A 15,372-nucleotide genomic window follows, 5' to 3' on the forward strand; every position below is an offset into this window, starting at 1 on the left:
AATTTACTTGTGGCAATCAATGCAGGTTCGGTCCACAGGAACCGTCGATCAGCTCACCAGGCAGCCAATCAAAGGAAGAAAGCGTGGAGGAGGTATTCGTTTTGGGGAGATGGAGCGCGACTCAGTTCTCGCACATGGGGCCGCATACCTGTTACACGATAGGCTCCACACATGTTCCGATTATCATATCGCTGATGTCTGCTCCCTCTGCGGGAGTGTCCTCACGGCATCTGTCATCCAACAGCAGAAAAGAGCCACACCAGCAATCGGTGGGCTGCCCCCTGGGAGAGCTCCGAAGAAGGTCATGTGCCAAGCCTGCAAAACGAGCAAAGGGATGGAGACGGTGGCCATGCCGTATGTCTTCAGGTACTTGGCCGCAGAATTAGCGGCGATGAACGTGAAAGTGACCCTTCGGTTGAGTACCGGAGAGTGAAGAGTGAAACTAGGTGCATTCCATGCAAGTCGTCCTGGGGCCTGCTGATGATGGGGAATTATTTATACATCTGGAGTTTGCAACTTTGCAGGCAGCGGTGGAACCAAACACTGGCAGCTGTTGGCATGTATGACGCAATTCAATTTGAAACTGGAATGCCATCCGGAGAGTGGGAATTTCACTGGAGAAATTCTGTTCAAATTTTGAAATATCATGTTGGTTTTGTATCTGTAAAATGTAGGTTTAGACTAATTATTTTCTGAGCATGTTTTATTTATTTATTTATTTCTATATTAACATATCCTGATGTTATGATTTTGTCGGAAATTCTGCACCTCTTTCTTAAATAGAAATGCTCCAATGCTCTCAGATCACTATAACTTATAATGCTTTAATCAAACCAGAGCATTTCTCTTTCTTAAATGATCATAGATCTGGAAAAAATAATAATAATAATAATAATAATTTACAAGTGTTTTGCCCCAGAAACCTTGTGGTTGAATGATCGCAGCCACCTGATTGGTGCATTTTTCCATTGAATGTTTGATGTTGATCATTGATAAGTAGAATGGTCGGATGAGTTTCTTGGGTATGGTCCATCCGGTCAATGGTCCTGAACATCCCCCAAGTGATCAATGAAGAGAAATATTCACATTTTTCTCTCTTTTTAAAAAAAATAAAATAAAATTTGACAGTTATCCACTTGGTGGAAATGGAGCACGCTTATGGTGGACGCGGATTTCCTGCCAAAGCCTTTAGCAGCATGAAGCTCGGTGGGGCCCACCGTTATGTTTTTGAAAAATCCACCCCATCCAACCGTTTTTACGGGAAGTTAGGTGGGGCCCATCGTGTTGTTTTTGAAAAATTCACCGTTTTTTACAGATCATCTTAGGACATGGGCCCAAAATTGACGAAAATCCAATACTCACGCTAGCTGCACGAGAGAGGATTGAAAGTCCACTGTTGAAGCATTCGTCCACTAAAGTTTTGGATCGTGCTAATTTTTATATTTTCGGTTCATCCAAGTAGGAATGACCTTATGAATGGTATGGATGGCATATGAACATCATGGTCGACCTAAGGGAGGTTTCAACGGTAGGCATTTTCCTCCCAGTGTTTTCTTGTCGTGGGGACCATTTTGGGTTTTGGATTTGCATCATTTTTTTTTTTTTTGGACCATGTCCCGATGTGGACGGGATGGATTTCCCACAAACATCACGGTGGGAGGAAGTTCCTGCGAAAGGAATCTGCGACTGCTTCTGGTACGTCAGGTGGGTCCCACTGCGTAGATATTTGTCTCTGGAGTGAGAGAGTCAGTCTGATCTGATCATCATGTAGACCAAACATGTGGAAAGATTAACCAGCGGTCCACGTCAATGTTTAATTGATCATCTTGACGTTTTAGTCAGCATCTAACTTGCACACACGCGTGTGGGCCCCGCACGTGTGTACGTGAACAGAGCTCATATGTTTGGATACTCATCTTCCAAAAAAAATATGGCCGTCTATATTTTGAAATGTAGAAGTGAGATGCACGGAATTTTAGAGCAGGGGGAAAGGTTGGATCACGTACACGTCTGCGGCTCCCTGCTGTGGATGGTCAGGGTTCCTTTCAATAAAAAGGATTTTCCACCACATTCGGGGACTGTTTTGGCACGAAGCATGGAGCAGATGGATCTTGCTTACGTGTGGAAAATTGACACGTGGGTTGCTTGTGTGGCGTGTGCATGTTTGTTTGGCCCGGCAGACATTTTGAACAGGTCGGGGTGGGCCTTTTATTTTTTTTGGGCCCATTGCCAGCCGTCCATTGCAGCCTTACTGTTTACGAAGTAATCAATCTGGGATGCACTTCGCCTGTAACACGGAGTTACCAGAATCCCCTGTAACCTCGAGCTGTGTGGGTCTTACCATGATGTTTATCTTATATCTACTCCGTCCATCTGTTTCTCTGGCTCCTTTTAACACGAGCTCAATAAGGAGGGAGACCTAAGAATCAAGTGAGCCACAACACAATATAGCAGAAATTGAACGGCTATCATTAACTCCATCCGGCCAATATTTGTGTTTTACCTTCATCCGGATGGGAGTAACCTTATGAACGGGTTGGATGGTTTATAAACATTCCGATGTGACCTAGAAAGGTTCCAACGGTTGGCATTTTCATCCACACTGTTTTCGTTGGTGTGGCCCACTTGAGCTTTGGATCTCCCTCATGTTTCTGTTCATGTCCAAAAATAAGCTGGCGAAACAGATGGACAGAGTAAGCATAACGCAAATATCACAGTGGGGCCCACAGCCGGATTACAGGTAAATCGCGTCCATCAATCTCGGTACAGGAGGCAGACATGTACCGGATCTTACTGTATGCCGAAACCTCACCAGCATCCTAACCATCGGTTTGAGGATTTTCTCTGAGTGCCGTCCAACCGTTGGTGAGACTTTCTCGTAAGTGCCCAACTGTAGTAATTTAGGGGATATAAAAAAGACATTTTAGATAAAGTTCCGGGCATTTTGAAATTAGAAAATGTGCCTGCTTAATGATGTACGGTTAAGATTTCACCCAAAATGATCAAGATTTCACGCACGTGTGCTGACTCTCTCCTACCAAAGCCCAACTTATCCACAACACAGCTGGATATCTAGTGGGGTTAATTTCTTGTCCATAGCTGTGCTGCTTATCATCCAAAACTCAAGTCTCACACATGGCAAGGAAATGGTGAAAAGAAATGTTGACCGTTAATTTTGTGCAAGGCCTACCATGGTATTTAATATGTGCCATCTAATTCATTCATTTAATGGGCTTTTATACCAATGAAAGAACCACCAAAAATCATAATATTCTAATAAGTCATACCATATAAATTTAGGTATTTTAGGTATAATTTTATAAGGCAGCTTACTTGAGGTTGAATTAGCTTGATTTTTTGGATCAAGGTCAAACAAGATTAATTTACTTGATAGATGGCCCAAATTTTTTAAACGTTAAATCGTCTATCCATGATTGTGAAAGAAGCCCAGCAGGTGCCGATGCAAAGTATCCTGGCATCCAATTGGGTTCTCTCTTCATTTCCTCTCCATGTGTATGGCACATGCCACACCCTAATTTGAATTGCTCACATTAAATGTCCAAATAGTGTGCCCTAATTCAATTGTTTATAAAATAATAAGCATCTTCAAATGTCTTTGACTTTAATTTGGATACCTAACCACTCACTTAATGATAGCGTCGCACCTTGCCAGTGGTTAAACTAATTTACAAGAGGATTATAGTAAATCTATCTCCACAATATAATGGGCTTTGACCTATCAAATTTAAAAAAAAAAAAAAAACGCAACCCATACAAACTTTTACACCGTACACTCCTAACTTCTATGTTGTCACAATTTACCACCTAACCTTTTAACTATTTGCAATTTATCCCTTGAAAAATTTATAACTATATATATATATATATATATATATATATATATATATGAAAAATGAAGAAGAACAGGGAAATGAGGTTGTTGGAGTTGTTGCGATTTTGGAATGACCCAAAAATCAATTTTTATAGGGTTATAAGAGTTGCTTTAAGTTCATTTTTATTTAAAAACATCATTTTCCAAAGTGTCTTTTCAACAATAGTATCCCTCCACTATCAATAGCATCCTTTCACCACTATATTCAAAATCAAATGATGCTTCATTTGCCAAGAGGTACCACCATTCACAAATAAATTGTCACAAACAATCACCAAAAGGCACAACCATTCTCTTACTTTTTTCTTTCTTTATTTTAGAAATTTCAACAACCCCCTATTGTTTTTCAAAATAAAGAGATCGGGATATATATGGAAGATATATGTATAGGAAAACATGTCTTATGGACTTGAACATTCACTTAATATAGACAATCAAAGTTACATAGGAATCCCTAGTAACCACGGTCTTGAACTAAGTATTGTATAAGGGACAATTGGACAGGTCACACACATATTTTTAATTGCCACATGTTCTAAAACTATAGCACGATTTAGTGTTCAACCCTAGATTCATGAGTTGATGAGAGTTGTCAAAACTCTCGAATTATGAAGCGGACCCACTTCCAATACCCATATAGGAAAGTCTTCATAAATGTCCCCATAACAACAATACTCTCGAAAGAGCATATAATTTGGTGTTAAATATCATGATACTTAGTGTAACCAAATATAGCCTAAAGCTCCATGCAAAAGTTAAATAAAATGTTAAAATATTCTTCTTTTAACGCGCTATTTTAATGAAGCTTTTCTTCTACGATAAGGTAATGGTATAGTCAAAGTTCTTTTCTTCTTTAACATTGTTGCCTAATAATTTGACATCTCAAATCCTTCTCATATTTTTTTGATTTCTCAAAATTAATAAAAAAAATTAAATGGTTTAAAAATTTTCCTCCAAAATTTTAAAAAGTAACAAAGGCATTTTGTCTTGTTGTGGTGTGGGTTTAGTCCCACATTGGATAGGTAGGAAAAAAATTTTGAATTTATAATGAGAATATTTTACACAGGCTTAGGCCTCTTTTAAAAGGCATGCGAATTTTTTTATTTTTATTACTATTATTTTTTTAGGGGGGAGGGTTGTTTCATGGGACATGTGAATCTAATTCGAAGAGTTTATTGGCCTTACTACTTTGTACATATCTTACAAAGACGCACTTGATAGCTCTTGATTGTAACTTAGTTCTTTTGGGTTCAAGATGGGGGGTGGTTTCATGGGTTATGTCAATCTAAGTTTAAAAGTTTATACGCCTTATTATTTTGTACATATATTATAAAGATGTACTTGATAGCTCTTGATTCTTAGTTATTTTGGATTCAGGAGTTTTACAATACGCACAACACCCACACACTCTAATATACTTTATGTTAGGTTTTCTTCATTTTTATATTTTGTACAGAGAGGTGTTGATCTTATTACATGAGATTCTATTCAGAATATGGCACGTAGCTAACAGTGCTTCTTCCCATAGGTTTAATGATAATTGTGCTTGTATTAGCATTAAGTTGATCATTTCAACTAAAGTCCTATTTTTCCTCTCGACAACACCATTTTGTCGTAGTGTATAAGGTGTTGTGCATTAGTGTATTATGTCGTGTGCTTCATAATAGGTAGAAAATTCATTAGAAAAATATTCTCATCCTCTGTCATTATGAAGAATTTTAATCTTTTTAACTAATTGATTTTCTACTTTGGATTTATAGACCTTGAATGTATTAAATGGCTCATCTTTAAATTTTCGCATATATATACACATATCTTAAACAATCATGTATAAACGTTATGAAGTACCTCTTGCTTCCTCGGATAAGAATGACATTTAGCTCACATATGTTAGTATGTACTATATCTAATATTTGAGACGATCTCTCAACACTTGGGAATGGTTTCCTAATTATTTTACAATACACACACACACACACTTTATATTTATTATTCACATTATCATTGTATGATATTAAGCCGTTCTTAGCCATGAGTTTTATGGTACTATAATCAATGTGTTAACCTATCATGCTACAATTTTATAATCTCAACCTTGTAAGTAGAATTTTTTTCATTCAAATAAAATTTAACCATCCCATCACAATCATAATCCTTTACCACAAAGTTCTCATTTTCGGACAAAATCAATTTGCCATATTCAAACACAACCCTTATTCCTAATTTAGTCAAAAGATCCCTTGAGACTAAGTTCTTCCTTATTTATGGGACATGCAGTACGTTGGTCAAGATTACTTTCTTTCCAAAAGTAAAGAGTAATTCCACAGTTCATTTGCCAACAATCATAGATTGACCTTCATTTTCCATTTAAACATCTTGACCATTGGTCACATCTTCATAGATTTTGAAGGCAGATTTGTCGTTGCATACATGGACTGTGGCACCTGTATTATACCACTAACCCAGGACATTCTCTTGAATTATGTTCACTTTTGTGACCATTACTACGATATCATCGTATAATGCATTAGCCTCTTTTTTAGGCTTTTTTCAGTCCCCACATATTCGGACGAAATGTCTAGTCTTGTCACAGATATGTCAATGACCCTTGAGTTTGCCATTTTTCTTCTTTTGAGTTTTCTCGAATTTCTCATGAACTTTGTTGATTTTAGGAAATCATTTTTCTCAAAGTTATTATATTCTAGGATGATTTTTCCACTGCATTCACCTTAGATAAGGATGCACCATTTGCGTCATCCATCTTGTCTCAATTACGAGATTCTTCCTCAATATGAAGATGCTTTTTAATTTTTTACATGGTGAATTGTTCATATTTATCCAATAGATTCATCTTGTAGTCTTTTCAGCTTTGAGGCAATTTGGCAATAATAGTTTCGACTTGAAAGGGTTCAGGTAGTTCTATTTTCAAAGTTTTTATTTTGTTTACAATTATTTGTAATTCATGGTTTTTGGGCCAATAGTGGCTTATTGTCTACCATCATGAAATCGATGTACTTGGTGATTAGGAATTTGTGTGTTCATTCTTCTTCAGCCTTGTACTTGTATTCTAATACACTCCAGATTTGTTTTGCTAAAGTGGTTCCTGTGTGCAGATCGTACAACCGATCAGAAAGTGCGTTGAGAATATGGCCGCGACACAGCAGTTCGTCTTCTTGTCACTTAATTCTGGCAGCGATTTGTTCCAAAGTGTCGGCATCCGTTGTTTTTGGTAGAGGCTGGAGATTTGGATCCATGATGTAGAATATCTTCAACACAGTGCAAAGAAATTTCAGCATGTCTTGCCACATGGTGAAATTCGTACCATTGAATTGGTCTAATCTGATTAAATCGTGGTTCATCGGTTTAACTAATGCAACACTTTCGATATCCATAATCATGCTTTAAGATTGTTGTGAAATATGTTACAAAATCGAAATAAAACTTTTAAATATTATTTCCTTTTATCACCAAGTTGAATCACCTAAAATTACATTGTCCTTAAAGCGTTATTCGCCCCCTGATCAAATGCTGATGGGTTACAGGAGAATTGCTTACATGAAAAAACAAGCCTATCTAGATCCTATATGCAGCAATCACTAACGGTCTATTTTGGAACTTTTCAATGCAGCTAATTTTCTAGCAAACTCAATTAGTGGACATATTTGCAATATTCTTAGAAGGAGGTGGATTTTAATGAGATCTGATGGTTTGGAATAGATCTGTTGGAGTTGATTGATTTTGGACCATAATGGTCCAGTTTATATAGGCACCAGAGGAGTGACTATAGCTAGTTGGTCATCAATGACTTAAAACATTTGAAAAACATTTATGACCGTTGATAATGAATTTGGACCGTTTTAGATCGTTGGATCAAAAGATCTGATCATTAGAGCATTTAAGCCCGTCCTTTTTCGGACCGTTGTGGCTTTTAAGGCTGCTAACCGTTCTCAAAACAGCTGACCGTTTCGGATCAATAATTCGACCGTTCTCTATAGCCCATAAAACCTAAGCTTATCTCAGACCACTTGCACCACGATCGTACCGTCTCATGACGGTTCGTGCGCGAAGTGCAAAGTGTGTCAACTAGCGCCACTACGTCCACACTGCCCATGCCTAAGCCCAAGCGTCCATTCCAGTGCTACACAACCCGAGCATCTCAACCTCCAAGACTCCAAGCAAGAATACTACACACACCTATACATATAAACTACAAGACTTGTTTTCTCATTTCCGATGTGGGACTAAAGAAAAATTACACTTTTTTCATTTGAAAATTTTGAATTGATTTGGTGGGAAAACGAAAATTTCAAATATATTTAATTTTTCAAAAACCAAATTTCAACACCCGAACCATAATCCAAAACAATAATATAATATCCAATTTCAAGTCACTGAAGCCTTTCATCTTAGGTGTATAACGTTATCTATTTTAAGAGTTTTTTACATTTCAAATGATAGAACATTGGCCATTGTCTTCACCCGCCAGCTTAGCTCTTCTACATATTCCATATGATCTAATATGATATTTAGAACTTTTGCATTTCAACATGTACTATTCTCGTGGCCTGATAAACCCGTTGAGTTTACACAATATCAATTCTCTTGTTAGAGATGCATTTCTAGAGCATCATCCGCTGATCTTTGGTGTGCCATTGAATTTTTATCCCATGAATTTGTAAACTATGAATTGTCGTCTTGTAGTTAACTATTTTTTTGACCATCCGTATCCAATCTTCTGAAAGCTGTTGAATCACCGACGTAACTCTTTTTAGTTTTAGTCATGTTGATAATTCAACAACTTATGAAAGATCAAATGTGGAACGTCAAAAAAGAGTTGATCACAAGATGACAATTCATATATAGTCTACAAATTCGTGGGATGAAAATTCAATGTCACGTTGAAAAATCAGCAAATGATGCTCTAAAACATATCTCGAATGAGAGAATTGATATTATGCAAACTCAACAAGTTTATTAGGACATGAGGACAAGACATGCTGAAATGCAAAAAGTTCTAAAAATCATATTAGATCATATTGAATATGCGGAAGAGTTAAGCAAGTGGGAATGTTCGATGATGTAAAATATTAAAAACTCTTAAAATGGATAAAGTGATACACCTAAGATGAGAGGCTTCGATGACTTGATATTGGCTAATTGACTACTGTACCATTATTTTGGATTATGGCTCGAATTTTGTGAATGTCATCTATAGTTGGATTGGGCAAGACTCTTTTTTCATGTACATTATTTTGTGTGTGTATGTATATAATTTTTGGGCATGATGTGGATATAATCAGATGGTTAGTCACGATTTGTGGAGTAGATTTTATACTTATATACAATTAACTAGGTATATTTTTACACATATTTTTCATGGAATATTTATGTGGATCGAATGTGGAATATCACTGGATGTAACTTTTCTGTTAATTAAGGTTTGCGTGTAATATTTAATGTATATGGATTGTTGTTTATGTTGTAATCTTCTTCATTGCCTTCTCACCGTTTGTAGAATTGTCAATTTTACATGAAGGTACACAGATCTCTAGGTATATCGGTTGAATTTTGGTTAAAAAAATAAAGTTTGTTTTTTTGTTTTGGAAATTTTCATTTCCCCTTCAAAATGGGTTTTTAAAAAAACATTGTAATTCTTTAGTCATACATCGAATAAAGTGTGAGAAAAGTTGTGGTTTATAAGTGAATGAGTGGTTAATATTCTTACTTTGTGAAATAGAGGATGAGATGCTCGATTTGCATATTTTAGTACTACGTGGACAAGAGTGGTGCGGTTGTAGTGACAATTTTACACAAATATACCACCTGGCTGTCCTTCACCATGGTTGTCTTCTAGTAAGGATGTTTTTAGCAGGGCTGTCAATGGGGCACTAGGTAGGTCTCGTCTGATTTTTGAATGCCATTATCCTGGTCTTAGTCAAAATTCTAATTTTTCAAGCCTGAGCCTGCTCATTGACACCCTTATATTTAGGATGCAAAAACAATGACTCAGGAAAAGAGCACTATAGTCTAGACCCTAAAGGTTAGGGTGTGTGTTTGGTCTAGACCCTTAACCCTAAACCTCATACCCAAACCACCCTTGACCATTGACCATGTCAATTCTCTTTCTTGGCACAAATGTGAATCCCACCAAATCACTAAAACCTGAATAGTGTCAGGTTATAATAATGACAAGGGTAGATCGCAAGTTGACCTCATTGTTATAGTAAGTGCCTGTTTGGGAGTGTGGATTTGGAATCCCTTGATTCGGAACCCCCAGGATTGGAAACTCCCTGGATTGGCAATCCTCCCAGTGTGTTTGGCACCCCTGGAGTGTGAATCAACTTTAATTCAAAAATACCTACATATGGTATATTTACAGGGATTTGAATTTAATTACTAAATCAACTTTAATATCCCCAATTAGTGAGATATATAATTTTTGACACTATGGTTGTGATAAGCCCACTGAAATATATGCTTTGCCTGAAATGATGAAATTCCAACTCTCGGATGGACCGCAAGCACAAGATCATGTTTGAGTGACTAAACAACAATTTTTAATCGTTGATTAATATGGACAATGTTTGGACAGTGCTGGATAATGTTTGGACGGTGCTGATTTACATGGACAATGTTTGGACAATGTTAATCATCATTAGTGGGTCATGTGCCCAATAGAATAATAGTGTACAGTGGCACACATGGTACACCTGCAACTATTGAAATTATTTTAGGAGGCTTTTGGCTTATGGTATTAGATGGGATTAGGTGAGATGGAATGGCATTTGGTCCCGTGCCAATTCCACTCAATGTTTGGGAAGAATGGAAAAGCTTGAAATTAGATTAGATGGAATTACATTGGGTCCCGTGCCAATCCCACTCAATGTTAGCAAGTTGTGTAGGTCCCACCATAATGTGTGGGCTATATCCACACCGTCCACCCATTTTTCGAGATCATTTTAGAGCATGGGCCAAAAAATTAGGTAGATCTAAAGCTCAAGTGGACCTCACCATAGAAAGTAGCGGTGATTGAATACCTACCGCTGAAACTTTTTTGCAGCGACATAAGTTTTGGATCTACCTCATTTTTAGGCCCATGCCATAAAATGAGGTTACAAAACAGATGGACGGTTTGGATATAACACATATGTGTTATTCTCGGTAGTTTCAAATGATGGTGAGTATATCATTCAATGTACCATTGTATTACAAACATAGCATAAAATTAAGCTTATCCCATAGTAACAGGGGATAATCCCTGCCACATGTAATAATTATGTTTTTTTAATCCCATCTCACCTAATCCTTCCTAATACCATGCGTCAAACACCCCATAATCCAAGCTCTCACCGTGGATTGCAAACACCCTCAAAGAGGGGATTAGAAACCCCCTAGATTTGAAACCCCTGGTTACTTTATGCTACCAAACAACCAAGGGGATTTGAAACCCCCTCCAATCCCCTCTAATCCCATCCAATCAACGTGCCAAACGGACCTTAATGTCTTCCAAGCTTCTTACCATACCAGAAATGGGATGAACAACATGGATATGCGGATACAATACGGTGTGCCCTCACATAGATCCGCCTGTTCTTGGCTAAAGACGAAGGGCAGGGGTAGACCTGATGTATCTGTTTATCCATGCTATCCATAGAGTTGGGCATCGGACCGAGTCAGACTGGATTGGGTCCAACTCGACTCGGTCCGTATTCTACATGGCTGGATCCGAACTTGATCCGATTCGGGTTCGGGTCATCTGACTCAATCCGATCTAATGCACTGCTAGCCTGACCTGAATCCAGTCCGACTCGGTCAGAAAAACTGTATCGGATCAGGTTGAGTAACGTTCAGATCGAAAGAGAGAAGTGGGCGATACAAACTGGAAGCAGATTGGCTGGTGGTGGTGTATTGACGTCAGTAAGTTTTTTTAGTCAAACTATGAGGTATGTGTTATATCCAAACCGTCCATCTATTCGGAGAGCTTGTTTTAAGGCCTGAGCCAAAAAATAAGACATCTAAAGATTGGTTAGACCACACTGCAAAAAATAGTGGGGGATTGATTGTTTACCATTGAAACCCTTTTTCATATCACATAAGTTTCCGATCAATATGAAATTTGTTTTTCCACATCATCCATGTATTTTTAATATTATTAAAAGATTGGATGGAAAATAAACGTCATGGTGGGGCTATGTAACTTTGATCTCGTTTGAGCCGTTCGTACAACTCAGAGCTCGAGGCGCATATGCGCTCGTCTTCGCACGACACGTATTTACAACGGGCAACGGCCTGTCACCTGTGCAACTGGTGTGTGGGACGCGGATTAGCTACTAACAGGTTGGAAGCAGATTGTGTACTGAGTAACTTAGTACCCTTATCGTACTTAGTAAACTCTGTGGGGTTCACCATTATTTTTTTATTTTATCCACTCTGTTCATTCATATTAACAAATAACTTTAGGACCTGAGCCTAAAACGGAAGCATATAAAAATCTCAAGTGGACCACACCACAGGAAACAGTGTGATTGAGCCTCTACCATTGAAAATTTCTTAGAGGCCACATAAGTTTTGGATCAAGCTGATGTTTGTGGTTTCTCTTCATCCATGTTTTTTGTGATCTTACAAACATGTTGGATGACAAATAAACATTACTGTCGGCCTTAGGAAGGTTTCAATGGTGGAAATCATTATTCCACACTGTTTCCTGTGGTATGGTCCACTTGAGCTTTGGATTTACTTTAAATTTGGGATCAACCCTTAAAATTAGTAGAAAAAATTGATGGACAGTGTGGATAAACCACATACATTCACAGGGGGCCCAACTGAGTTTACTCGATACGATAAAAGTGTACAGGTGTAACTCTGTACGCAATCCGGATTTCTGACAGGTACTGATTGATATATATATATATATATATATATATATATATATATATATATATCAGGTCTTAAGTCCAATGGGTTGGACTGTAAGTTATGGTACAACTAGTAGATAACTTCCAACCTTTCATGTTTATACAACATCCAAACCATCCAATAGGTTGGCACCAACATGATGATCACATTATATGTAAATATTCCATATCGACTCATCAGGTGGACCACATTTACATTTTTCTATTTATCAATGACTATACATTGTTCTCATGTGTGGCCCACCTGAGGAGCCGACATGGTTGATTTTTGCACCAGATAAACGTCATGATGGTTCCAACTTCCAACCTAGTGGATCTGATTATCTGACTTAGGTTAGGATTTGGAATCGTTCGGTTATGGACTTAAGGAAAATAAATTAAAAAAAAAACAAAAAAAAAACATACCAATCTTCTTCCAATCAGGGACAACTAAAATTGTTGTTGTGGGAGATTTGAAGAAGAAGAAGAGAAGATCATTAAATGGGTAGAGTCATAAAGAAAGAGGGTGTAAGAAAGAAATATGGGTAAAAGTATTAGGGTAAAAAACTTAAAAGTTATATATATAGGAAATACTCGTTCCGGATCGGTTCGGGTCGGATCTATTCTGTTCGGGTTTCGAGTCGGATCAGTCCGGATGGACCACGATCCGATACTGATTTGAAAGACGGTCGGATTTGATTGATCCTACTCGATTCGCACCAATTTAGGTCGTCGGTTTGGTTTTGATCGGGTCGGATCTACCAAATCGGGTCAAAAATGCCTAGCTCTAGCTGTCCATCCCTTCTCTCAGATCATTTCAAATTATGTGCATAAAAATGAGGCAAATCCACTGCTCAAGTGGACCATAAAAAATAATAAGCTTGGGTTACATTACATGCAAAAGTAATCATTAATATAGTCCACTTGAGCGTTGGATCCACCTATTGTTTTTACTTATGCCTTAAAACGATCACAGAAAAGGGATGGATAGGGATGGACAGTGTGGATAACCAGATACATCACGGTGGGCCTGCCCACATAACTGTCCAATCATGGCTAGAGACGGGCGGGTTAGGACGTAATCCACGTCCAAATGCTACCCTACACTGAACAGAACCCGGGCTCTGATTAGGAAATGGACAATGATTATGCCACACGTGGACGCAATCACACGTACTTCTGTCGCACGTGTACACGAGATTCGGCTCATTCGTTAATCATCATGCGGACCCACCATGAATGCAGTGACCCAAAAATCAAGCAGATCCGTCCGCACGTTAGCTGGGGCAGGCGCGTTCGAGAAAAATGTACGGTCAGATGAAAGATGCAAATCAATATTTGGGGCCCACCGTGAGTGGAAACTGGCCCAAATATCCGATGGATGCACTGCGGAGCAGGTGTTATCCGGGTAACACGTTAACGGGTCTCCCTGACCGTGGGCCCACACCTTCATGTATTTGTTGTACATCCAAGCCGTCCATCAGCTTTTCAAGCTCATTTTAGGCCATGGTCTAAAAAATGAAGCAGATCCAGATCTCAAATGACCATGAAACAATGCTTATTGAAGGCCTACCATTAAAAAATTCTAAGGATAACCTGTTGATAAAGCCTCGTAAAGCTGAATGAAATGAAAACACAAAAATCAACTTAGTCTAGAACTTCTGTGGCCCTGAGAAGTTTTTAATGGTGGGCATTCAATCATTGCTGTGTGGTCCACATGAATTGAAAAAAACTGATGTACGGCTTGGATATTCAATACTTAAATTAAGGTGGACCAATGGTCAGGAAAACACCTACAAATATGTTATCCTGTTAACACCTGATTTTTCAAATAATAGTTATTATCCCAAGCATTGTTTCGATTTGAGCCGCACTGTTTTTTAGGCTAAAACGGAGGGCACAGTGAAATATACATGTAGGGCCCACCACGATGTAAGTGGCCTATCCACGCTGTCCATCCGTTATGCCAGTTGAATTTAGGGCATGAGCAAAAAACTGAAAAAGATCCAAAGCTCAAATGGACCACACCGTAATAAAAAGGGAATTGAATGCCTATGTTAAAATTTTCTTGAGACCACTATTTCCTTTTGTGTGGGCCAATTGAGTGTTGGATCTACTCATTTTTCTATTTATGTCTCAAAATATTCCATTAAAATAGATGGACTGATCGGATATATCATATATGTCACGATGGGGACCACATATTTAAACAAGTTCTTTTGATTCCGTGAAAATAATTTACTTATTTTCATCATATTTACAGAGGATTTGAAAAATCCGATGAGTCCAAGGTAGTTTGGAAGAAAGAAAGAGAACCTCGCATATAGCCACGGCTATATGCAGGCAATTACGAAATGTCTAGAAGTTGAATTCGTGGAATGCTAGTAATTGATTTCAAACCGTCCAAAATGGGTTCCTGTTCAGATGTACGATTAACCATAAATTAGACTTGTCTAGTCATCTCACTATTAAATTGGTGGACATTCATTGAGCAATTAAAAATCAAAGGCTCTTATTTCAACAAACAAGTGTCGTCCGGATTTTGACACAATCTGGTTTTAGGACAGTAACTTAGTCGATAGTGGT

General features: G+C 38.0%; 1 protein-coding gene across 2 annotated transcripts in view; it reads left to right on the forward strand.

Moving 5' to 3' along the window:
* Nucleotides 1–807, forward strand: part of LOC131242845 (DNA-directed RNA polymerase I subunit 2) — a 70,091-nt gene extending 69,284 nt beyond the window's left edge. For both annotated transcript variants that reach the window (XM_058241759.1, XM_058241760.1), the window contains one exon: nt 26–807. In XM_058241759.1, coding sequence (XP_058097742.1) covers nt 26–433 — 408 coding nt within the window. In that variant the 3' untranslated portion in view covers nt 434–807. The remainder of the gene's footprint in view (nt 1–25) is intronic.
* The last annotated feature ends 14,565 nt before the right edge of the window (nt 808–15,372 follow it).

Source organism: Magnolia sinica, chromosome 4 (genome assembly GCF_029962835.1).
Source record: "Magnolia sinica isolate HGM2019 chromosome 4, MsV1, whole genome shotgun sequence".
Lineage (NCBI taxonomy): Eukaryota > Viridiplantae > Streptophyta > Magnoliopsida > Magnoliales > Magnoliaceae > Magnolia > Magnolia sinica.